This window comes from Heterodontus francisci, chromosome 27 (genome assembly GCF_036365525.1).
Source record: "Heterodontus francisci isolate sHetFra1 chromosome 27, sHetFra1.hap1, whole genome shotgun sequence".
Classification (NCBI taxonomy): domain Eukaryota; kingdom Metazoa; phylum Chordata; class Chondrichthyes; order Heterodontiformes; family Heterodontidae; genus Heterodontus; species Heterodontus francisci.
This window is the reverse complement of record NC_090397.1, coordinates 20,928,026-20,952,782: the sequence shown is the minus strand read 5'-3', so window position 1 is coordinate 20,952,782 and position 24,757 is coordinate 20,928,026. Positions and strand designations below refer to the sequence as shown.

Here is a 24,757-nt window from a genome sequence, read left to right as displayed (position 1 = left end):
AGTGAGTCACTTCTTGAACCACTACAGTTCATGTGGCTTGGGTACACCCAGAGTGTGATTAGGGAGGGGATTTTCCAGGATTTTGACCCAGTGATAGTGAAGAAACGGCGACATAGTTCCAAGTCAGGATGGTGTGTGACTTGGAGGGAAACTTGCTGGTGGTGGTGATCCCATGCATCTGCTGCCCTTGTTCTTCTAGGTGGTCGAGATCATGTGTTTGGAAGATGCTGTCCTTAGCAAGTTGCTGCAGTATATCTTATAGATGGTACACACTGCTGCCACTGTGCACCAGTGGTGAAGAGTGAAAATGTTTAAGGTACTGGATGGGGTGCCCATCAAGTGGGCTGCTTTGTCCTGGATGGCATTGAGCTTCTTGGGAGTGTTGTTGGAGCTGCACTCGTTCAGGCAAGTGGAGAGGATTCCATCACACCCCTGACTTGCGCCTTGTAGATAGTGGACAGGATTTGGGGAGACAGGAGGTGTGGTACTCACTGCAGAATTCCCAGCCTCTGATCTTCTCTTGCAGGCACAATATTTGGTTTCAGTTCTGATAGAGGAAAAGTCATTGATGAAGCAGCTGGAGGTGGTTGGTCTTAGGACACTGCCCGGAGGAATTCCTGCAGCAATGTCCAGGGGCTGAGATGATTGGCCTCCAACAACCACAACCATTTTCCTTTGTGCTAGATATGACTCCACCAGTTGCAATTTTCCCCCTGATTCCCATTGACTTCAACTTTGCTAAGGCTCCTTGATGCCACACTTGGTTGAATATTGCCTTGATGTCAAGGGCAGTCACTGTCATTTTACCTCTAGAATTCAACTCTTTTGTCCATGTTTTGACAAAGGAAGAGGGCAGCCAGAGTGTAAAACCCCATTGATTGCGCTGTGCCGGGACCTATTAATGACCAACTTGGCAAGCCCAGGAGCAGACCCACGAGGAGGTCCTCTGACTTGCCCATTCCCCTTCCGGATTGGTTGGCGAAAGATCAGGAGCATGGGGCTAAAGTGCATCAACAGGTTCAGGCAGTGAGCGATCAAGGGGGTCACTCGGCCTGACTCTTCTGCGGCTCTGTCCGTGCCTGAGTGTCCCTGGAGAGGGAGTACGCGGTGTCTGTCAGTACACTTGAGCCTTCTGCAATTGGTGGACATGGGGGAGAGTGCATCATCACCCCTGGGAACGTCACCTTAGTTTGATTGGCTATGTTTCCTTCAAAATTTTTCGTTTTTGTCACAGTGTAGTAGTTCCTCCTATTTGGTAACCTTCTGATTGGATCAAAACGTGGCAGCAACAGAGGAGCAGCCCCCCCCTTTAAATAGGGATCCTTTACAGTGGAACAGAAGGATCCAAAAATTCCTCAATTTGGGAATTCACATTCATTCCTCTTTTCCAATGCCACTTAGCAACATTACCTATGTAGTTAATGTTAGATTAAAAAGAACGTTGAAGAGCAAAGAGAAATAGACTTGGAGTTTAAAGGGAGGCGGAATCTGGGATACGCCCCTTAGGCCAGTCCAGTCCAGTCTCCCGTCGGCCCAAGCGGCTTGGAGCTGCCCCGCCTCCTCGCATCAAAGTAACGAAGAGTTCGAGCTGGAATAGCAGCGGCTGAGAAGTGGGTTAATATCAATATATAACATAGCAGGAGCAATTTCCTCTTTAATTGTTGGATGCAAACTTCTCAGTTTCCTTGTTTGTCTTTTCGGTGCCTGAGTGAAGGTTTAAAGCGGCTCAGTGTTTGATTTTTAATGATAAATCTGAACTGGATTTTCTTTTTAATTGTAATTTTCCCATATTTTCTAGATTCCTGATTTGGAAATGTCCGAGTTGATTAACAGCGAGGTTTTCCTCGCCTATTCCACATACACCACTATCGTGCTGCTGAAGATGCTGTTAATGGGACCCCTGACAGGATATTTCAGGGTGACTCGGAAGGTAGGATTCAACAGCACAAGTGAAAATGGCAGTTAACTCCACTTTGTTTCTTTTTAGCTGTTGCCTGAAAGTTGCAAACGCACATGTATTTCGCAATATTGACTGAAAATTCTTCATCCGGTGGCAGTGATTCAGCGATTTAGGCTGCAAACGCAAACAGAAGAGTTTATGGCTATCATGCACTTGCTACAATTACAATATTTCTGGATCTGATCCTTTCTTGCTGCTTTTCTATCGAGATTAAACTGGCTTATTCCAACCCTGTTTCTTCAATTAACTCCGATTATCTCATTCTTCCCTTGTGACTGACTCCCAGTTCTCCTGCTTCAGTTGGCGCTGTTCTCATTAACCAGCTGCTGCCAATGTTCCTGGCTGTTTTGAACTGTTTATGGTTGTGTTGTTGCTGGCCAGACCTGTCTTTAGCTCTTTGCTGAGTCTCTCACTTCTGCTGATGTATATTCCCTTCCACCTGTTGGGTGTTCCCTGGTGCAACCAGCACCCAGATATCCTTGTACCTGCTCCTGCAGTCCCACTTGTCAACATAACAAAAGTAAAAGTTCTGCTGAAAGGTCACAGACCTGAAACGTTAACTCTGCTTCTCTCTCCACAGATGCTGGCAGACCTGCTGAGTATTTCCAGCACTTTGTTTTTATTTCCAGCATCTGCAGTATTTTGACTTGTAACTAAATAGAATTGCTTTGCTGCTGGGATTTAAATCACCAACCAAAAATAGTTTTCAATTTAGATACATTTAACAATGTGAAGAGGGTAGGGTGAGGGGTGGTGAGGTTGTTTTGGAAGACTGAAGCCCCATAAAGAGAGATGGGTGTTTGGTCCACAATAACCTGAACTCTTTCCTCCTCAATGTTACCACAATCTGGGTTCCCTTGCAAATTTAGTGAAACCCATCCTACTCAATACTGCATTCCCCTCTTTCCCAGTCCTTGTAGAACTTGAGATATGGGAATAAGGCTCTTTTATCCTAATTCTGATTATTCTCCTCCCTTGCTCATAGATGCAAAAACTCATTTGCTTATTGCTCCTATACACTGAATTTCTCCATTCTTGGCTGTACATCTACAAAAGTAGACACCTTGCCAACCCACAGTGCTCCTAGGAGGCAGTTTTCAGTTCTTTCCATGGGTTCAAAAATCCTGTTGTAATTCAATTCATTAACTACCTCTCTGACAATTAGCATTCCCTCTTAGTTTTCCCACATTCCTCAGTCCAATGCAATGCACAATTTTATCCCACTGCAGGACGCTCTTTCTCCCCCTTGTTGCTGGATCGACATGATCCTTTTTATCTTGCTGCCACTGTGCCCCTCCCCCCATTGTCCAATTTGGTAAAACTAATGACTCAAACCCCAGAAGCTGTGTATTCTTAAACTGAGTAACACCTGAAGTCCTGAACTGTCAAAGCAGTACTTCCAAGCACCACTATTACCCTACTTGGTAAAACTAATGTTAATTATTCCTCCCACCCAACTGAACCCGGGACTCCATCTTCCCTTACCACACCCCTAATGCCACTAGATGCCACCCACCTTTAAAATCATATTCTTTTAGTCTTTGTTTTCAAAAAGACAAAATCTAGAAGTTGCATACATGTGTAAACCTACCAATAATATCAATGATTTTTCACAGAATATTTGCCAAATGAAAGCCTATTCAATATCTCTCAATAACTTCTTTGGCCTCCTTATCTCGAGTGACAATGGGTAAGCGCCTGGAGGTGGTCAATGGCTTGTGAAGCAGTGCCTGGAGTGGCTATAAAGGCCAATTCTAGTGACAGACTCTTCCACAAGCGCTGCAGATAAAATTGGTTATCGGGGCTGTCACACAGTTAGCTCTCGCCTTGTGCTTCTGTCTTTTTTCCTGCCAACTGCTAAGTCTCTTTGACTCGCCACACTTTAGCCTCGCCTTTATGGCTACCCACCAGCTCTGGCGATCGCTGGTAACTGACTCCCACGACTTGTGATCAATGTCACAGGACTTCATGTCGCATTTGCAGACGTCTTTAAAGTGGAGATGTGGACGGCTGGTGGGTCTGATACCAGTGACGAGCTCGCCGTACAATGTGTCCTTGGGGATCCTGCCATCCTCCATGCGGCTCACATGGCCAAGCCATCTCAAGCGCTGGTTCAGTAGGGTGTATATGCTGGGGATGTTGGCCGCCTCAAGGACTTCTGTTTTGGAGATACGGTCCTGCCACCTAATGCCAAGGATTCTCTGGAGGCAGCGATGATGGAATGAATTGAGATGTCACTCTTGGCTGACATACGTTGTCCAGGGCTCGCTGCCGTAGAGCAAGGTACTGAGGACGCAGGCTTGATACACTCGGACTTTTGTGTTCCGTGTCAGTGCGCCATTTTCCCACACTCTCTTGGCCAGTCTGGACATAGGAGTGGAAGCCTTTCCCATGCGCTTGTTGATTTCTGCATCAAGAGACAGGTTACTGGTGATAGTTGAGTCTAGGTAGTTGAACTCTTGAACCACTTCCAGAGCGTGTTCGCTGATATTGATGGATGGAGCATTTCTGACGTTGTGTCCCATGATGTTCCTTTTCTTGAGGTCTAACCATCAGCCTCAAGAAACGAACATCATGGGACAGGATGTTAGAAATGCTCCTCTCAATATAGATGCATGCAAAAACATGATCTATTTGGTTGCTCTGTATTTTAAAAATAAATTCCCATTGCTGTTTAATTTCATACAGCACCCAAAGCCTCAGAACAGTATTTTGTGTTGTCTTGTATCAAGTGCCTGAGCTGAAACTTCAACGTGCCTCTAATTTTGTGCATAGGTTAACATGTCCCCTTAGTAAACTTCCTGTATTGTTGTTCATGGTAAGTCACAACATATGCTGTTTAGTGATCAATCTATTTTATAAGGGGGATATTTACATCTTCATAAATCTCCTTCTAATAGGAGTGAAGTGACTTCCTTGCTAAGATAGAGCTGTGTTTGACCTAGCATGTCACTTTAAAGCCATTGTTATCCACTCCCTGTAGGGAGAGGCTCTACACAGATGTACAAGATCAGGTAGGTTAGGTGCTTAGGAAATTTGAATCTAGATTGCAGCTGCTCTTAAATTCTCAGCTCCAACTCCTCTTGGGGCTGGAACATTGGGTTATTAAGCTCAGCAGGAATCTTGTTTTCAGTTGTGATTTATGAATGACATTTGAGCTAATAAGGTGCTTGTATGATTTGCGTGTACTAAATAAGAGTTGTATGTGCATATAATCAGATTTTTAAGGTGGTGGTTCAGCCAGTTAGTTCTGGATTCAGAAATTGCTCCTGGTGTTATCCTATGTTACATGAACTGAAAGCTGGATATCTTCCAGGAGACAACAGAAATTTAGTGCAATTTTAGAGTTGCATGTCATAAATATTGTAGAGACCAGTCTACTTTATACAGATGTGGCTCAGTCCATTGGCAAATAATATTTTATCACCAATTTGTGAGCAGGCATTTGCCAATCCTGAAGATGCTCGGGCACATAGTGGCAAGGATGAAGAAAACAGGAAAAAATATTTGAGGACTGATCACGAGGTGGAGCGTGTGAGAAGGTGAGGCTTGTTTTGTTGTTGGAAAAACTACACTGACTTTATTAAAATTCTCGTTTCCAAACTGCTGCTTTCCTGTTTTTCATGCTCACAATTAATCTCATTTTGTGAATAGCTTTTTCATAGCAAATCACTAGCTGTTTAGCACCTGAAATGCACCTGTATGTATACAAACGAATATCTGGTGTTTTGATAGCATTATTCATCTAAAATATTTGGTAAACTATAATGAAACATGTAACTTAAATTGAGCTACAAGATTGAAGTTTTGGCATTTTCTGCATCCTGAAGAAGCATTTCATGTGTTTTATATGTGGATGTTCTGGTTGGCATTTGCAGTTTCCATTTTTGGTGGTCTGTTGGCCTCCACTGCAAGTTATATGGTTTAGTATGTATGCGGCAGAACTTGTACGTGTGAAAAATGACTCAATCACTCCTATAAAGCTGCTTTTGGTCACCTGTCCTATTTTCTGCTTCTTTGGCTCTGTGTGAATTTGTCTTTTGACATCCCTGTGAAGCACATTAGCATCTCCTTACTATGTTAAAGGTGCTCTATAATTGCAAGTTGTGCTTTAGATAGTTCCACAGTTGCAGCAGCTGTGGGGAGGTTGACTGTGCTTTCTTCAGAGGCTGTCAAATTTAACTAGCGGTTATAAGTTTTGCCCTGAATATGGATGTTTGCTCCATGGTAAAAGCAATCTGAGATTTAAATGGTCTGTAAATGTCCAGGGCTCTTCAAGATGGTGGCAGTCACTTTTCAGTGCGAGGCAGCTCATGTGAGTGATGCCCCCTTCATTCTTGTAATTCTATTAAGACCAGTTTTCATTCTGGTATTGCTTAAGTGGAATCTAAAACTGAGGAATGCTCTTCTGACTTGTATTATAGCCTGAGTGTTGCATTAACATTTCCCACTCTTTGCTGTTCTGTCCCATTTAAGCAGCTTGCTGATCTCCAGTTTCCAGATCTGATGAAATAGTTCCCCCTGAAATAAGGTGTCCTTTATATTATCAAACACTGACTTCTGCTGGCTATTTTCAGTTTTTATACAGCTTGTAGGATTTTCAATTTTAAAAAGTTCACTAGTTTTGAAATTTGTGAGTTCAACACATTTAAAAAAAAAATGTATTTGCATAGACTGCCGAGTCAACTGTGTTTCTCAATGTCTTAACCATTCAATGGTGTGAAGGGCATTGCATACATATATTGGGGAACCAGATAGCCTTGCCGATGGGTGCAGCCTGCAAGCATGTTGTTTATATATCTTCTAGTTGGCCACAGCAGCAAAGGAGAATGTCCCAAGGCCCCATGTTTAGTCATTTGCAGCACGAGATCATTCTGCAGCTAAAGTGATTGGGCCTTATCCACAGGTGACCTGGAAGATCAAAACCAGGGGTCTGCACTGTTGGATCTGTCACCAAATAGGTACTGGCTAAGTTTGTAGTTCTTTCTTGTGAACAGCATATCAACTGGAGGTAATGTCCAGGTTCTTTAGAGGAATTGTCCAAACAGGGTGCCTTGAGCTAAAATGGTAGCCCTTTGGTTTAGACATTGCTTTTAAACTGGGCCGATGTGCTAAGCCTTGCACCTAGAGTAGGTTCTACAGGGTGACCTGTTGCCTAATGTCAGGAAGAACAGCTATGGACAGGATTAGCACTTGGGTCTGCTTGGTTGGTCTGATTGTGTATACTAGTGTATTCATGTATGCCTGATTTCATTCAACTGAGTGTCCACTAATCCTGTGAGAGCAGAGTTGAAGCACTCTGGGGAGCAGTATTCTGCAACAGAATAACACATGGCAAGCCTAAAATTCCTCCGTGTCTGCATTGGCTTCACAAGTTTAATCAGCAAGTCTGTTGATCAAATAGTTTCTTTTCCATCAGGAATGAAAGCATTTGAAAGGTAAATTGAAATTAAATGCTTTATCACAAAAGTTAGTGGTTTATATTCCAGCATTAGGAACGTAGGAAATAGGAACAGGAGGCCATTCGGCCCCTCGAGCCTGATCTACCTCAACACCATTTTCCTGCAATATCCCCATATTCCTTGATGCCTTTAACATTTGGAAATCTATAGATCTTTGTCTTGAGCATACTCAGTGACTGAGTCTCCATAGTCCTCTGGGGTGATGAATTCTAAAGATTCACCACTGAGTGAAGAAATTCCTCCTCATCTCAGACCTAAATGGCCTACCTCTTATTCTGAGACTGTCCCCTGTTCTAGACTCCCCAGCCAGGAGAAACATCCTTCCTGCATCTACCCTACAGAGCCCTTTTAAGAAGTTTGTATGCTTCAATGAGATCACCTCTCATTCTTCTAAACTCTAGAGAATATAGGCCCAGCTTCTTCGATCTCGCCTCCATAGGACAATCCTACCAGTCCAGGAATTAGTCTGGTGAACCTCTGTTGCAGTCCCTCTCTGGCTAGTATATCCTTCCTTGGTTAAGGAAACCAAAACTACACAATGCTCTGTGTGCGGTCTCACCAAGGCTCTACACAATTGTGGCAAGACCTCTTTAATGCTGTACTGAAATCCTCTTGCAATAAAGGCCAGCATACCATTTGCCTTCCCAATTGCTTGCTGCACCTGCATGTTAGTTTTCAGTGACTCGTGTTCAAGGATACCCAGGTCCCTTTGGACATCAACATTTTCTAATCTCACATCATTTAAGAAATAATCTGCTTTTCTGTTTTTGCTACCTAAGTGGATAACTTCACATTTTTCCACATTATATTCCATCTGTCATGTTCTTGGCCACTCACTTAGCCTGTCTAAATCCCCTTGAAGTCTCTGCATCCTCCTCACAACTCCCCTTTCCACCTAGTTTTGTCATCCGCAAACTTGAAGATATTACATTTGGTTTCCACTTGCAAATCATTGCTTGTGAATAGTTGAGGCCCAAGCACTGATCCTTGTGGTATCTCACTAATATCAGCCTGAATGGCCCTGTTTCAATTAGGTGAGGAGAGGTCGAATGGTTCCCCTCCTTTTTTTTTTCCTTTTTACTTGTTTGCCTGCAACAGGTTTACTTTTTTTGAAAAAGATATACTTTCCAATTCAGTGAGTGTTTAACTTTTAGCGTGCTGTGTTCATAAAAAAACAAATCAGACAGGTTTTCTTGAGCTTAACAAATAGAGGTTGGATTTATTATATGTAAACCGATCTAGGTAAAACAATAAAATATGCTCCATTTTTCTCACACATATATCTTAAGTTCACTCATACATAGGTTACAGAGTGGGGAAGGATAGATCTCTCAAATTAGAGTGCAGAAAAATAAAAGGGGCAATACCGTCTCTGGATGTTGGTGACTCTGCTGGCTTCAGGCTGAATTTGGTGTCTCCATCTCAATGGATTGGAATGTGGAAGGTACAGTGATGTAAATTGGGGTATCCATCTTTAGTTGCAAGTCAAGTTACCTTTTTAGTTTCTGTTTTTATTCAAATTCTATTCGGGTTTCCAGCTGATTAACAATCCTCATTTGACAAAGCACCTTTTTGTGACAACCCGTTTATTCCTACTGTCTGTTTTCTGCCCGTTAACCAGTTCTCAATCTATGCCAGTACATTATCCCCAGTTCCATGTGCTCCACTTTTATTTACTAACCTCTTGTGTGGGACCTTATTGAAAGCCTTCTGAAAATCCAATTCCACCACATCCTTATCTATTCTGCTAGTTATATCCTCAAAAAAAACTCTAATAGGTTTGTCAAACATAGTTTCCCTTTCATAAATCCATGTTGACTCTGCCCAATTCTACCATTATTTTGAGTGTTCTTCTCTCTTCTCTCTCTCCTCTATCTCTTGCTGTCTCTATCTATCTCTCGCTCTCTCCAGGAAGATTTCACGTGACATCCAACTATTTGACTTTGGGACACTTCGCTGAACTGAAGAACTTCCTTTCACATCATGACGGTCTAAGTTTATTATTTTCATTCCTTTGCAACAGCTGTAAACCAACATCCCTTTCCCCCCCCCCCCCCCAAGGGAAAATAAGGAACTATCACATCTCAATTTGTATATAGATTTACTTCATTATTAGTTAAGACTTGGGTTTTATAATTAATTTTGTAGATTTAAAGAAACCTGGTTGGTGTGCTTTATTCTGGCAACACAGTGTATCTAATTGGCTGTATTCAATAAGTGGGATATGCTGTAACTTGTGGAGAAGTGGGACTGAATTAACCATGCACTGTTCCTGCCTCATTCGTAACAATACCAATAGAAGCTTTTACAAACCTTTTATTTTTCTCGCCAGTTTACTTTCCTATTCAATTTTTCCTTTATCAGTTTCATGGTCCCCTTTTGCTGAATTCTAAAATGCTCCCAATCCTCAGGCTTACTACTTATCTTGACAACTTTGATTTATACGCCATTTCCTTTGACTTAATACAATATTTAACTTCTCTTGTTAGCCATGATTGGATCACTTTTCCTGTTGGGTTTTTGTGACTCAAAGGAATATTTGTTGTAACCCATGTATTAATTCTTTAAATGCTAGCCTTTGCCTGTCTACCACCATATCTCTAGTTTCGCAATCTACTGCAGCCAATTTATCCCTCATACTTTTTGTAGTTCCCTTTGTTTAGATTTAAGACCTTAGTTTAGATTGAACTAATTCACTTTCAAATGTAGAATTTTACATTATCATATTATGGTCACTCTGCCCAAAAGGCTGCTTTACTGCAAGATTACTAATCAACCCTTTCTCATTGCACAATACTAGATCTAAAATAGCCCATTCTCTAGTTGGTTCCTCAACATACTGTTCTGGAAACCGATCTCGTATACATTCCAGGAATACATCCTCCACAGCATTCATGCTAATTAGCTTAACCCAGTCTATAAGTAGAATGAAGTCCCCTATGTTTACTGTATTACTCTTTTATTACATGCAACTGTAATTTCCTGATTTTATACTATCCCCTACATTACCATACTGTTTGGCCTATAAACTACTCCCACCAATGTTTTGCTGCCCCTTGCTGTTTCTTAGTTCCACCCAAACTGATTCTATATCTTGAACTTCTGATCTAAGATCTTGTTTCACTCGTGTACTGATCTCATCCTTTTTATTAACAGCACTACTCCACCTCTTTTTTTTCCCTCTTTTTTGCCGATCCTTCCTAAATGTCCATTACACTTGAATGTTTAGTTCCCAGCTTTGGTGACCCTGCAGCCCTGGTGTATTAGAATTAATACTGGAATGTAGATTTAACTTTTAAGTCATCAGTTCCATTTTTCAGTATGAAGTTACATTTTAGTAATTCACTCCATATTTCATCAATATAACTTCTGTTTGTTCAAATCAAATCTTAGTGTTTGCTGCTTGTTTCTGCAGATGTCATCAGAACGACCTAGAGAACATTGTTCCATTCATTGGCATTGGTCTGTTGTACGTCCTCACCGACCCGGGCCTGAGCACAGCTTTACTGCACTTCAGAATCTTTGCTGGTTCCAGGATCTTCCACACCATTGCTTATCTAGTTCCTTTTCCCCAGCCAGCACGAGGCTTGGGTTGGTTGGTTGGTTGGGGAGCGACCCTTTCAATGGCTTATAGAGTGCTGAAGATAGGAATGCACCTTTGAATGAAAGCAACTATCATTAACACAGCATTCTATAGCCAAATTTTTTCCCCCTTTCCTTTCTTGATATGTAATCTCAGTAATTGTTAAGGAAAGAAAATATAAAATTTGTTTAATTGTTGAAAATTCAGGGGGTAAGGGAAGATGAACCAAAAAAGCAAACTTTCCAAGCCAGGTTTAATTTTTTGTGTGACTAGCCAGTGGTGCTTTTCTTGTCTTTTCATTTTGAACAACTTGTTTGGGTACTGTTTCCAAAAAGGAACTGAATAATTTCATGATAGTTGACCCAATACTATACAAAGGACGCAGCAATTCAAAAAGTATTGAAAGAATCTAGTGTAAATTTAACTTGAATGTTGTTACAACTGAGGCGGGAGCAATGCACTGTTAATTCAGTCCCATCACTGCACAGATTGCAGCATATTATTAAAGTTTTCCCACCTAACTGGAAAATTATTAACCCCCAGCATAAAAAAAAATACACCAAACCAAGTATCTTTAGACAACAAAATTAATCTATTAAGATAAATTTATGTCTAAAGACATTATAACTTCTAAATTAACCTAGCCCCATGCTTTCTCACACACATTCAAAAACTAACAGTTAACCGTTTAAAAAAAAAAATTGTCTTTTAAAAAAAAAAAAAATAGCTGTTAATATATAAATAACTGGGTTGTAAATCTTTGTGGGTTTTGTTCCTGATGGGTGAGGTATCCTAGTATAAAAATAATCAGATGCCCCTCGAGGTCTCCAGACAGATTTGATGAACAGTCTTTACTTGATAGGCGTTCAAAGCACTTCGGTTGCAGCAGGCGTCACACAGTTCTTTTAAACAAGGAGTATAGCAAAGGGTCCACTCTGATTTCAAAACTGGCAGTCTGTCAGTAGAAACTTTACTGAAAATTCCAGCAAACCCAAACAGGCAATAGTCACTCTTGAGGCAGAGAATTCTTGAGTTTCGAAGTGAAAAGGATTTTACTACTTTCAATAACGCAAATGATCTCTTTCCAGGGTTTTTCTCTCTACTTAGGCAAACACAGCCTGTAACTCAATGTAATTTTCTGCTATGAGAAATAGACAGCTTCTTCCTTCAGTAAGCTTGCTTCACTGGACATCTAGTTCAAGCTGGTTTTTTACCACAGTTACATTACAGCACCTCTCCTGCTGTTGCCTAGGGAACAGGCCTGTTGTGGCACTGTTCCCAAAGAATCTTCTCACTCTGTCTTGAAGGTATACTGTTGTAAACAGAGGAGAAAAAAAAAGTTCCGTGACCATATGAAGTATCCATTTATGTGTAGCATATTGTCTTCCTGTTTTTTAAAAAAGGTTTTATTGTACAAAAGTGTAACTGTCAGGTGGTGCAGTTTTAGTCTTTAGTGTCATTGACCCAGTTTTTGACCCTTGGGTGTTACTGTTGAGTACTTTAGAGGGGAGGTGGCAAGAAGCAATGACTGACACCGAGAGATGGCATCTAAGGTAATGATCAGGTGTGTGAAGGAAGGCGTTTGGTACGTTCTGGGCTGTTACTTATGGTGACAGCTGCTGGAGTGTCAAACAGAGACAGGACCTGGTGGGTGACAATTGCAGATAAATGGCTGGTCTCTGGAGAAGGGGTGAAAGGTAGCAGTATCAAACTGCTTAGATGTTGTTTTGATCTTTTGACTTTTGAAGTGTTTTATCTTGGAAGCAACAATTAGCATAGCATTACATGAGGAGTGTAGTGATATGAACTTTCTGGTTTAGTGGGTTCAAAGTACATTGTTCTGATCTGAATAGTTTAAATTTCAGATTAAATAGGGCTGACTGTACAATGTGATTAAACAAGAATGATCCCAAACATTGTGCTCCGCAATCTGTGGCTATGCAAAGTCCTAAAATGTAACAATCCTGCGTGATGTTTTAAAATGCTGCTGTATGCACAATCCTGTTGCTGTGCTAGTCTGTACATGCTGTGTGTTGTAGCTCTTGAAAATTTATACATTGCGAATGAGCAAAACATGTATACAGTACTCTAATCCTTCACATTTATTGAGAGTAAATGATGATTACAAGAGAACAGCTGGTCAAAATGTTTAAAGCAATGTTGTAAGTGAGGGCTTCCGTAGTAAAATCTTGTTCGTGAAGCTGTTGTCACTGGTTCTTCCGATACGAATCAGAAATGATGAGAGCAAAGGTCTTGGCCATGAATGGAGAGAAAACCTGTTCAGTAGTAACGTTCTGTAACTGCTATATGGCACGGTGAGTTTACACAATGGGTGGTTAGGCCATCCAGATAATCCCAGCATCTGTGCTTTAGCCAGAGCTAGTGCCTACACTTGGCCTCACCGACACTCTTTCTGCCCTCTCCTCCACCCCACCCCATAGGGAAAGAAAGATGGGCCAGGATTCCTGCTGCAGATCACCACTCAGCGACCACTGTTAGAAGCGCTTCTGTGCGGATATTGGGTGAGGACAAGATTGAATGTGATGCTGCCACTGTTGTATAGCTTGCCACCCATTATGTGACTAATGGTCCATTTTGTCAGCGAGACTGCATCAATGGCACTGTCCCTCAGCAGAGATGGCAGGGAATAAAAATAAATGACAAGGCATCCATTCAGTTGTAATTGAACAATTTTGCTTAGTCAGAACTTATTTAGTATTGATGTGGGTTGGTAATGAGTTCAACTAATTTTAATAACTATTTGCATGTTTGCTTTCAAGGGGAATGTGGTTTCTGTACTTCAAACAATTTTTCTTACGATCACACGTTTCTCAGTGTATTCCACTTTTTGTAAAAAATAAACACTTGAAGTAAATCTGTTTTGTTGTGATCGTGTTTTAATAATCTGGGACCTATGTTTTAGCTGAATTTACTTGGGTACCAGTGAAAAATGTCACATTTCAAATTTAGTTCATTAGATAATTTATGAAGGTGGGCAGATGGAAATAGTTGGGTTATGAAGAGAAATAATAGCAAATTATTAAAACAAAGCATAGCCTGATTAAGTTATGATTTGTTAAATATACTAAAATTTATCCTAGTGTAATTAGTTTATTGAATGTATTCACTTAAATTTGAATCTTTTCCTGTCAATGCTGCTAAGATATATGGAGGTTGGCAGTGATGATTCTGGATGCATTCTGTAACTGTGCTCATATAAAATCCTCATTAAACAGTTTGTGATCATGGCAAATTATTTATCCCTTGTTAGTTTTTTGGTGATGTTGATTACCTGGTCATTATGACATCGCTATCGTAGGAGCTTGCTGAACACAAATTGGTGCCACGATTCCTACATCACAACAGTAACTATACTTCAAAAGTACTTTATTGGCTGGAAAGCACTTTGATATGTCTGGTGGTCATGAAAGGTCCTATATAAATGCAAAATTTTTTTTTAAAACAAAATGTTAGGATTCAGAAATTGAAGATAGGTTCAATTGGTTGAGAAAACATGACAGATTTTTGGGAAAAGCAAGATGGAGACTTTCGTTTAAGTTTTAAAAAATCTTCGGTTAGTGGGGTAAAACTCAGCAGTTCAATGTGCTGAGCTAGGAGGACAGTACAGAAATGTGAAATTGTTACTTGAGTAGCCTCTTCATTGATGGACTGTGGAAGTGGTAAAGCCATAGAATGATGTGCACCCAATCACCAGAAAAACTACCTGAGCCAGATAGAGGTGGACTGTAAAATGCACTCACAGCTGAGTGAGAAAAGGAGCTAAGACTACTGTCAAGAACACGTGCTATGCCGAATGAGGATTTTTAATTCATCAATTGGAAGCCTACATTAACTTTTAAAAAGGAAAGCTGAAATCATACATCTAACTTTTAAAAAGCTGGCAGGCAAGATGGTCACTGCAATTGTTACAACCGACTGCTCCTGTCAAAGCCCCCAATCAAAATATACGATTCTGATTGTGGTGGGACCAACGCACTGTTAATTCAATCCCGTCGCTCCATAGATCGGCTAACATATCATTTAAAACTTTCTAAATTAAAGAAAGACCCAGCCAAATTGCACCATCTATTAACCCCTGAATGAGGCTAACTAAACCAGGTGTCTTTCAATCAACAAATTAACTGTTTAATTAAAACAAACTAAATTCTTAAACACTATGAAGATATAAACAACATTTAAAATAGAAAAAATTAGAGTCCTTGCAAATTTACAGTCCAATGTTGCTTTAAGTCCTCACAGGATGTTGCTTTCCTTCTGCAACAAATTTCAACAGTTAATAACTTGCAAACACTTCCAACAGAATCAATCTGACTTTAGAGTTTTTGAGGGATAAAAGATTGTCACAGTCTAACTTCCCTTCAATTTAAATTACCAAAGATCTCTCTGGCTTGATTTTAGAATTTTGAAAGATAATTAAACAGGCTAAATTCCTATTCTTTCAGTTTAAATGGTTGAGAGCTCTTTTTCTTGGTGCTGTTATCAGTGCTGTGTATTCTGTCTGTGTCTGTTAGAACAAACTGTCTTCAACTAATAAGCCAGTTCAAAACTGAATTGTAACAAATATATTGCATGACACTCTCTCCCAGTGGCTGTTTCCATGGTATTGAGAACGCACCCTTTGAATCGCAGTCTCCAAATGGCTGTTTCTAAGGCAACAAAAATGCACCTTCCTATAACTCCTAAGGCTTGCTGGTTCTTAAAGCAATACTGATCCTTTGCAAGCCTTAAAAACAAACTGCATATTCCTGGAAAAAAACTACAGGACCATGACACAATTGGCATTGAAATACCTCCAATTCCAGGACATTGAATTGGACACGCATGTCCAACAAACCTCCCAATGGCCTGGATAGCTGAGCAGATTATCCAGTATAATCCTAGGTAGTGGGACATTCAAAGCCATCTTGGAGTATTCGCTAGTGGAGACATACCTCCAGGTGGTAAACATTAAAACAATGAGATCCGAGAGAGATTGAGAATTCCTGGACTTGAATCTAATTAAATTGCAAATGAGGGCACTGGACAATCATGTGACCACCCTCCCCATCTGTGGAAAGCTGTAGCAAAAGACTGCTAAAGGGACAAGCTTCTGAGACTTTGACATGCAGAACCCCTTGCTCTCTAGGTGACCTTGGGGTGTCTGAAACTTGCCTGATGGCTGAAAAAGATCCAAGAAGACCACCTGCTCCACTGTCTCCAAGAACACCAAGCAACCAAGAATGTCAGGACTCCAGATTCAGCTGGAAGACAACTGAATTAGTGGGCACCACAGGCTCTATATTTTTATTTGATCCAAACTCTCTTCCACCACGATTCCTCTCCATTCTGTTATCTATTTTTGTGTGTGAGAAAGTGTCGTGTAGTTTTATTATTTTACTTAGATCAAGTTTGGATTTTTTTTAAAAGTACAATAAGCTAACCGCTTGTTTAAACTCAAGGAAACCCGTCTGATTCTTTTTTGATCGAAACAAAGGTGAAATGGTAAGCACGTACAACCCTCCTCACCTGATCATAACAGAAATCTGGGGGCTCAAGTCCATAATCAGAACCCAAAGGCAAACAAGAACTTGGAAGTGGGAAACCAAATTGATCTCTATCAAAATTTAAAAACTTCAATATAGGTTTTCTTGTGGTTTTCATTGCCAGAGTACGAACGTACCCACATTCAAGGCCAGTATCTTCCTAAACCCGAGTGAAGTAACTTGGGACAGGTTAAAAACCCTATCTATTGAAGAGTTGAGAAATGTAGCTGGGCAGTTAGGGATTACTATCCGTCCAAAAGCTAGGAAGCCTGAAATCCTAACATTTCTGGCCAACCGTTTTGCACTTGAACAGAGTCAGAAACAGACAGGGTAACATTAGCTAAGATATAGCTAGAACAGAAGAGACTAGAATTAGAATTCCAAGAAAAAGAGAGAACTTTCCAGGAAGAGAGGAGAGAGAGCATTAGGAAAGGGAAAAAGAAAGAGCTTTCCAGAAAGAGGAGGAGGAAAGGGAGTTAAGGTGGCTCGAACTAACGAGAGGAAGACCCAATGCAACCAGTGAAGGCACTGCTAGTGAGGGAGCTACTCCTAGCTCAGGGCCGAGTGCTGAGCTCTTAAAGTTCTCCCAGTTGATACCAAAGTTCAATGAGGGCGATGTGGAAGCATTTTTTTGTCTCTTTTGAAAAGCTTGTAAAACAGCTGAAGTAGCCAACAGAGAGCTGGACACTGTTATTACTAAGCAAACTGACAGGAAGAGCCCATGAAGTTTATTCACTGTTTCCGGATGAGAGTTCTTCAGACTATGAGATGACTAAAAATGCTATCCTTCGCGCATGTAAGCTAGTAACAGAGGTGTACCGCCAAAAACTCCAAATCCTCCAAAAGTAGCCTAAACAAATTTACCTCGAGTTCGAAAGAGTTAAGCAACTCATTTTTGATTGGTAGGTACGGGCACTCAAGATACAGCCCACATACGAAAACTTCAGGGAGATGATCCTTCTCGGAGTTCAAAAACTCGCTTCCTCTTTCCATTGAAACCCACATAGAGGAACAAAAGATTCCAATACCCAGGCAGGCTGCAATCCTGGCTGATGAATTTACGCTTGTCCACAAGCTCTTACCCCAAGGACACCTTTCCCTAGTCACCCTCAAAAACCTGAAAAGAATAAAAAGTGGGAGGCTGATAGGAGACCATATCTTTATACCGGGTGCACCTGGAGTGCAACCTTGTTTCAGGGCTTGTAACTGGAGATTGTCCCTAGTTTACCTGTGAATGGGTAATGATCTGGCATGGGAAAAAGGTGGTAGCCTCCACCATGGTTTTAGAGAGACTGAAAGAGGTCAGGGAGACAGAGGAGTAGCAGGTGAAGGTCCCTGACATTTTCCCTGACTGTGTGATGACCTGGTCCATTGCCAAATAAGGTCCATCAGAGGAGGCTGAACTGGCACTCCAGACAGATGACTGTACTGTCTTGTTATCTTATTAGGGGGAGGTGGTGGCGTAGTGGTAATGTCGCTGGACTAGTAATCCAGAGGCTCAGGCTAGTGCTCTGGGGACATGGGTTTGAATCCCACCATGACAGATAGTGAAATTTGAATTCAATTAATAAATCTGGAATTAGAAAGCTAGTCTAATGGTGACCATGAAACCATTGTCAATTGTTGTAAAAACCCATCTGGTTCACTAATGTCCTTTAGGGAAGGAAATCTGCTGTCTTTACCTGGTGTGGTCTACATGTGACTCCAGATCCACAACAATGTCTCTTAAATGCCCTCTCCAATAGCCTAGCAAGCCACTCAGTAGATGGGCAATAAATAGGGATGGACACCCACATCCCACAAACGAATAAAAAAAAATTGAAACCTTCTTTGGGAAGTTAGAAAACCCGAAGTATGGGGTAGACAGATCTTCCTTAGTCAAGGCTCAGCAAGCTGACCCAGTATTAAAAAAAGTTAGCACAGATTGCCGAAACAAAATCTGAAAAGGAGAGAGTTCCAGAGTGCTACTATTTAAAGAATGAGGTGCTGATAAGGCAGTGGAGACCTCCTCACAGACCTGCGGACAGAAAGTGGACAGTGATTCACCAGATAGTGGTGCTACCGAGGTGTCGTAAGGAAATACGAAGAATAGTCCACAAACTTCCAATGGCTGGACATGTCGGTATACAAAAAACCCAAGCCCGCATAAGACAGCATTTTGACTGGCCAAAACTCCACAGAGATGTGGTGGAGTTCTGTAAAACCTGCCACACATGCCAGGTTGTGGGGAAGCCCCAACCTGCAATAAAACCTGCACCCCTAATTCGCAGACCAGCTTTTGGGGAACCCTTCAGCAGAGTGCTGGTGGATTGTGTGGGACCCCTGCCAAAAACAAAAGGGGGCTACTAATATCTGCTCACCATTATGGATGTGGCTACCTGATTCCCAAAGACCATTCCCCTAGAAACTATCTCTGCCAAGGTAGTGGTGGAGAGCTAACCCAATCTTTTACCCGATATGGGCTGCTGGCTAAGATCCAGTTGGATCAGGGCACAAATTTCATGTCTGGGATCTTTCAAAAAGTCCTCAGACTTCCACCCACAGTTACAAGGGGCTTTGGAACAGTACCACTAGACCCGAAAGCCAATGATCAGGGCATACTGCTACAAATACCCCCATGACTGGCACAAAGGGCTGGGATTTTCCCTGTTTGCCACCAGGGACTCACCCAATGAGTCCACTGGCTTTAGTCCCTTTGAATTAGTTGATGGACACAAGGTGAGAGGTCCTCTAAAACTAATCAAGGAGAGGTTTTGGAGACACGGATGAGCCTTCCATGTTAGGTTACATCTCCAAGTTCTGGGAGCAGCTCACGAGAGCCTGTGCGGTAGCTCAGGAGCACTTAACCTCCCAGACAGCTATGGAAAGGCAGGCAGATAAACATGCCAAGGCCAGAACATTTTGGCCTGGAGGCCTTGTACTAGGACTGCTCCCAATACAGGGCCAACTCCTGAAAGCCCAGTTCAGTGGCTCCTATAGAGTGGTTTATAAAGAGATTTGGCAGGGTGAACTACTTAATTGACAACCCAGACCGTAGGAAAAAACAAAGGCTGTGCCACATCAAAATGTTAAAACAGTATCACAGCTGGGAAGGGGATAACTAAGCCCAGGTCTGTCAGGCAGGTAGGACAGAGGAGGGAAAGAAAGGACAGTGAGAACGAGTTAGAGGAAGGCCTGTCGGGTTCCCAAATTGAACCCTGTACTGTCTGGTTAGCCAACACTGAAACGTTAGGAAAATTAGACACTTTACTTTCCTACTTAAGGGCAGAACAAAGTGAAGCTCTAATAAGGCTGCTCACAGCATTTACAGAAATCTGCAGGGACAAGGTAAGTTCCCAAAAAGGCAAGCCAAAAGTGAGGGAGATGCCTCACCTAGCTGAAGTGTCACTGGGGAGTGCAGTGAAAAGCTGGACAGCCACCTGTGAGCAGTAATGTCCCAGAGGGCATTGGGCAGATTAGAAAACAAATCCCCAAAGGGAAGGGAAAATGCCCAAAAATAAACAACAGTTGTGTAAATCACCGGAAAATTAAAAGTGAGGTCAATGTGGATCTATCCACTGAAGAATCCAATGATCAGGTCTCAAATCCAACAATTTAGATTCAGAACTCAGCAAGAAAAGGGCCAGGGAGAAATCTCAGACACCTCACAGGGACTAAAACATAACTTACCACCCACTATCACTATCGGGATAAGAATTATCAATGTTTTTTTTAAATTTATTCATGGGATGTGGGCGTCGCTGGCCAGGCCAGCATTTATTGCCCATCCCTAAATGCCCTAACTGAGTGGCTTGCTAGGCCATTTCAAAGGGCATGTAAGAGTCAACCACATTGCTGTGGCTCTGGAGTCACATGTCGGCCAGACCAGGTAAGGACACCAGAAGGTGTCCCTAAAGGACATTAGGGAACCAGATGGATTTTTACAACAATCGACAATGGTTTCATTGCCATCATTAGACTTGCTTTTTAATTCCAGATTTATTAATTGAATTCAAATTCCACCTTCTGCTGTGGTGGGATTTGAACCCATGTCCCCAGAGCAATACCCTGGGTCTCTGGGTTACTAGTCCAGTGACAATACCACTACGCCAGCGCCTCCCCTAACCTGATGTGCCCGAACCTGAATGGTTAAAAGCCATGGGTTGTGGAAACTGCAGTTAAGGAGTTAAGGCTTATACAGTTCGGGAAACTTGCCACCAGCAGTAGCAGAAATTTGTTACTACTACAAGTTTCACCAACAACATGTTTATTGAGATGAACATTCCCAGAGTACTATAGATTGATGCGAGAGAAACTCTAACTCCATTCAAAAGTCAAAATGCAAGGCTATTTCGATGGAGCCTGGTTTTACAACCCTACCACTTAAAAATTACCCGCATTGTCGGAAAAGAACAATGTGATAGCTGATGCGTCGTCCAGAGTCTAACTCACTGCAGAATCGCCCAGGAAAAAATTAAAACAGAGTCTAGCTATGGCAGTGTGAGTTTGAGAAGTGAGTGAGTGAGAATGAATGTGTTTATTTTTACCTGCGACCTTATTATGAAATGCTAAGCTGCATGACAATTTTTTAAAATTCATTGGTTCAAATCCTACATTCAACTTTCAAAAAGCTGGCAGCCAAGATGGCCACCACAATTTGCATTGAAATACCCCATATTCTTGGACATTGAATTGGATTCACGTGTCCAACAAGGCTCCGATCCAGGACAATGACTTGGATAACTGAACAAATTATCCAGTATAATCCTTGTTAGCGGGAAATTCAAAGCATTCACTAATGGAGACATAACACTGGGGGTGAACATTGAAACCATGAGACCCGAGAGAGATTGAGAATTCCTAGACTTGAATTTAATTAAATCGCAAATGAGGTCACTGGACAATCGTGTGGCCACCCTTCCCACCTGTGGAAAACTAGCAGTCTTTTGCTACAAAGGGACAAGCTCCTGAGACTTTGACATGCAGAACCCATAAGGGGTGTCTCTCTCTCTCTCCAGGTGCCTTTGGGGCATTCAAAACTTGCCTGCTGCTGGAAAAGGTCCGAGACAAAGACCCCCGGAAGAAGACCACCTGCTGCACTGTTTCCAATGACATCTACCAACCAAGAACGCCAGGACTCCAGATTCAGTTGTCTGGAAGACAACTGAATTAACAGACACCACTGACTGTACATTCTTTTTATTCAATCCAAACTTTCTTCCAATCACTCTTCATAGAGTCATAGAGTTAGAATCATAGAGTTATACAGCACTGAAACAGGCCCTTTGGCCCATTGTGTCTGTGCTGGCCATCAAGCACCTATCTATTCTAATCCCACTTCCGGCACTTGGCCCGTAGCCTTGTATGCTATGGCATTTAAGTGCTCATCTAAATACTTCTTAAATGTTGTGAGGGTTCCTGCCTCTACCATCCTTTCAGGCAGTGTGTTCCAGATTCCAACCATTCTCTGGGTGAAATTTTTTTCCCTCAAATCCCCTCTAACTCTCCTGCCCCTTACCTTAAATCTATGCCCCCCTGGTTATTGATCCCTCTGCTAAGGGAAAAGGTTTCTTCCTATCTATCCTATCAATGCCCCTCATAATTTTGTACACCTCAATCAGGTCCCCCCTCAGCCTTCTCTGCTCTAAGGAAAACAACCCTAGCCTATCCAGTCTCTCTTCATAGCTGAAATGCTCCAGCCCAGGCAACATCCTGGTGAATCTCCTCTGCAGCCTCTCCAAAGCACTCACATCCTTCCTATGGTGCGGTGACCAGAACTGTACACAGTACTCCAGTTGTGGCCTAACTAGCGTTTTCTACAGATCCATCATAACCTCCCTGCTCTTATATTCTATGCCTCGGCTAATAAAGGCAAGTATTCCATATGCCTTCCTAACCATCTTATCTACCTGTGCTGCTGCCTTCAGTGACCTATGGACAAGTACACCAAGGTCCCTCTGACCCTCTGTACTTCCTAGGGTCCTATCATCCATTGTATATTCCCTTACCTTGTTAGTCCTCCCAAAATGCATCACCTCACAATTCTCAGGATTAAATTCCATTTGCCACTGCTTCGCCCATCTTACCAGCCCATTTGTTAGTGCTCTTCGGGGGGGTTTAAACTAAATCAGCAGGGGAATGGGAACCTAAATTGTAGTTCCAGTGCACAGGCTGTTGAGAGTAGTGAGGTAGGGGATAAGGTTACAGGGACGCAAGAGGGCACTGGCAAGCAAGAACTTGGTTTAAAGTGTGTCTACTTCAACGCCAGGAGCATCCGGAATAAGGTGGGTGAGCTTGCAGCATGGGTTGGTACCTGGGATCCTGATGTTGTGGCCATTTCGGAGACATGGGTAGAGCAGGGGCAGGAATGGATGTTGCAGGTTCCGGGATTTAGATGTTTCAGAAAGAACAGAGAAGAGGGTAAAAGAGGGGGGGGTGTAGCATTGTTAATCAAGGAAAGTATTACAGCGGCAGAAAGGACGTTTGAGGACTCGTCTACTGAGGTAGTATGGGCCGAGGTTAGAAACAGGAGAGGAGGTCACCCTGTTGGGAGTTTTCTATAGACCTCCGAATAGTTCCAGAGATGTAGAGGAAAGGATAGCGAAGATGATTCTCGACAGGAGCGAGAGTAACAGGGTAGTGGTTATGGGGGACTTTAACTTTCCAAATATTGACTGGAAATACTATAGTTCGAGTACTTTAGATGGGTCTGTTTTTGTCCAGTGTGTGCAGGAGGGTTTTCTGACACAGTATGTGGACAGGCCAACCAGGGGCGATGCCACATTGGATTTGGTACTGGGTAATGAACCCGGCCAGGTGTTCGATTTAGATGTAGGTGAGCACTTTGGCGATAGTGATCACAATTCGGTTAGGTTTACCTTAGCGATGGGCAGGGACAGGTATATACCGCAGGGCAAGAATTATAGCTGGGGGAAAGGAAATTATGACGCGATTAGGCAAGATTTAGGATGTGTAGGATGGGGAAGGAAACTGCAGGGGATGGGCACAAACGAAATGTGGAGCTTATTCAAGGAGCAGCTAATGCGTGTCCTTGATAAGTATGTACCTGTCAGGCAGGGAGGAAGTTGTCGAGCGAGGGAGCCGTGGTTTACTCAAGAAGTTGAAGCGCTTGTCAAGAGGAAGAGGGCGGCTTATGTTAGGATGAGACGTGAAGGCTCAGTTAGGGCGCTTGAGAGTTACAAGCTAGCCAGGAAGGATCTAAAGGGAGGGCTAAGAAGAGCAAGGAGAGGACACGAGAAGTCATTGGCGGATAGGATCAAAGAAAACCCTAAGGCTTTCTATAGGTATATCAGGAATAAACGAATGATAAGAGTTAGAACAGGGCCAATCAAGGATAGTAGTGGGAAGTTGTGTGCGGAATCAGAGGAGATAGGGGAAGCGTTAAATGAATATTTTTCGTCAGTATTTACAGTAGAAAAAGAAAATGTTGCTGAGGAGATTACTGAGATACAGCCTACTAGGCTAGATGGGATTGAGATTCACAAGGAGGAGGTGTTAGCAATTTTGGAAAGAGTGAAAATAGATAAGTCCCCCGGGCCAGATGGGATTTATCCTAGGATTCTCTGGGAAGCCAGGGAGGAGATTGCAGAGCCGTTGTTGTTGATCTTTAAGTCGTCATTGTCGACAGGAGTAGTGCCGGAGGACTGGAGGATAGCAAATGTTGTCCCCTTGTTCAAGAAGGGGAGTAGAGACAGCCCTGGTAATTATAGACCTGTGAGCCTCACTTCGGTTGTGGGTAAAATGTTGGAAAAGGTTATAAGAGACAGGATTTATAATCATCTTGAAAAGAATAAGTTCATTTGCGATAGTCAGCACGGTTTTGTGAAAGGTAGGTCGTGCCTCACAAACCTTATTGAGTTTTTCGAGAAGGTGACCAAACAGGTGGATGAGGGTAAAGCCGTGGATGTGGTGTATATGGATTTCAGTAAGGCGTTTGATAAGGTTCCCCACGGTAGGCTATTGCAGAAAATACGGAAGTATGGGGTTAACATAGAAAAATACAGCACAGAACAGGCCCTTCGGCCCACGATGTTGTGCCGATCCTTTGTCCTCTGTCAAGGACAATTTAATCTATACCCCATCATTCTCCTTTATCCATATACCTATCTAAAAGCCGTTTGAAAGTCCCTAAAGTTTCTGACTCAACAACTTCCCCAGGCAAGGCATTCCATGCCCCGACCACTCTCTGGGTAAAGAACCTTCCCCTGAC

The 24,757-nt window shown here is 42.3% G+C and overlaps 1 protein-coding gene across 2 annotated transcripts; it reads left to right on the top strand.

Moving 5' to 3' along the window:
• Positions 1–1,502: 1,502 nt before the first annotated feature.
• LOC137384688 (microsomal glutathione S-transferase 1-like) lies at positions 1,503–14,258 on the top strand. 2 transcript variants are annotated; one of them, XM_068058968.1, is made up of 4 exons: positions 1,503–1,610; positions 1,799–1,930; positions 5,402–5,502; positions 10,838–14,258. In XM_068058968.1, exons 2-4 carry the CDS (start codon positions 1,814–1,816, stop codon positions 11,082–11,084), a joined length of 465 nt encoding a protein of 154 aa, XP_067915069.1. In that variant the 5' UTR covers positions 1,503–1,610; positions 1,799–1,813; the 3' UTR covers positions 11,085–14,258. The 2 variants fall into 2 exon arrangements, with proteins under 2 accessions (XP_067915069.1, XP_067915070.1); XM_068058969.1 differs by having other exon boundaries at positions 1,503–1,614.
• Positions 14,259–24,757: the final 10,499 nt, after the last annotated feature.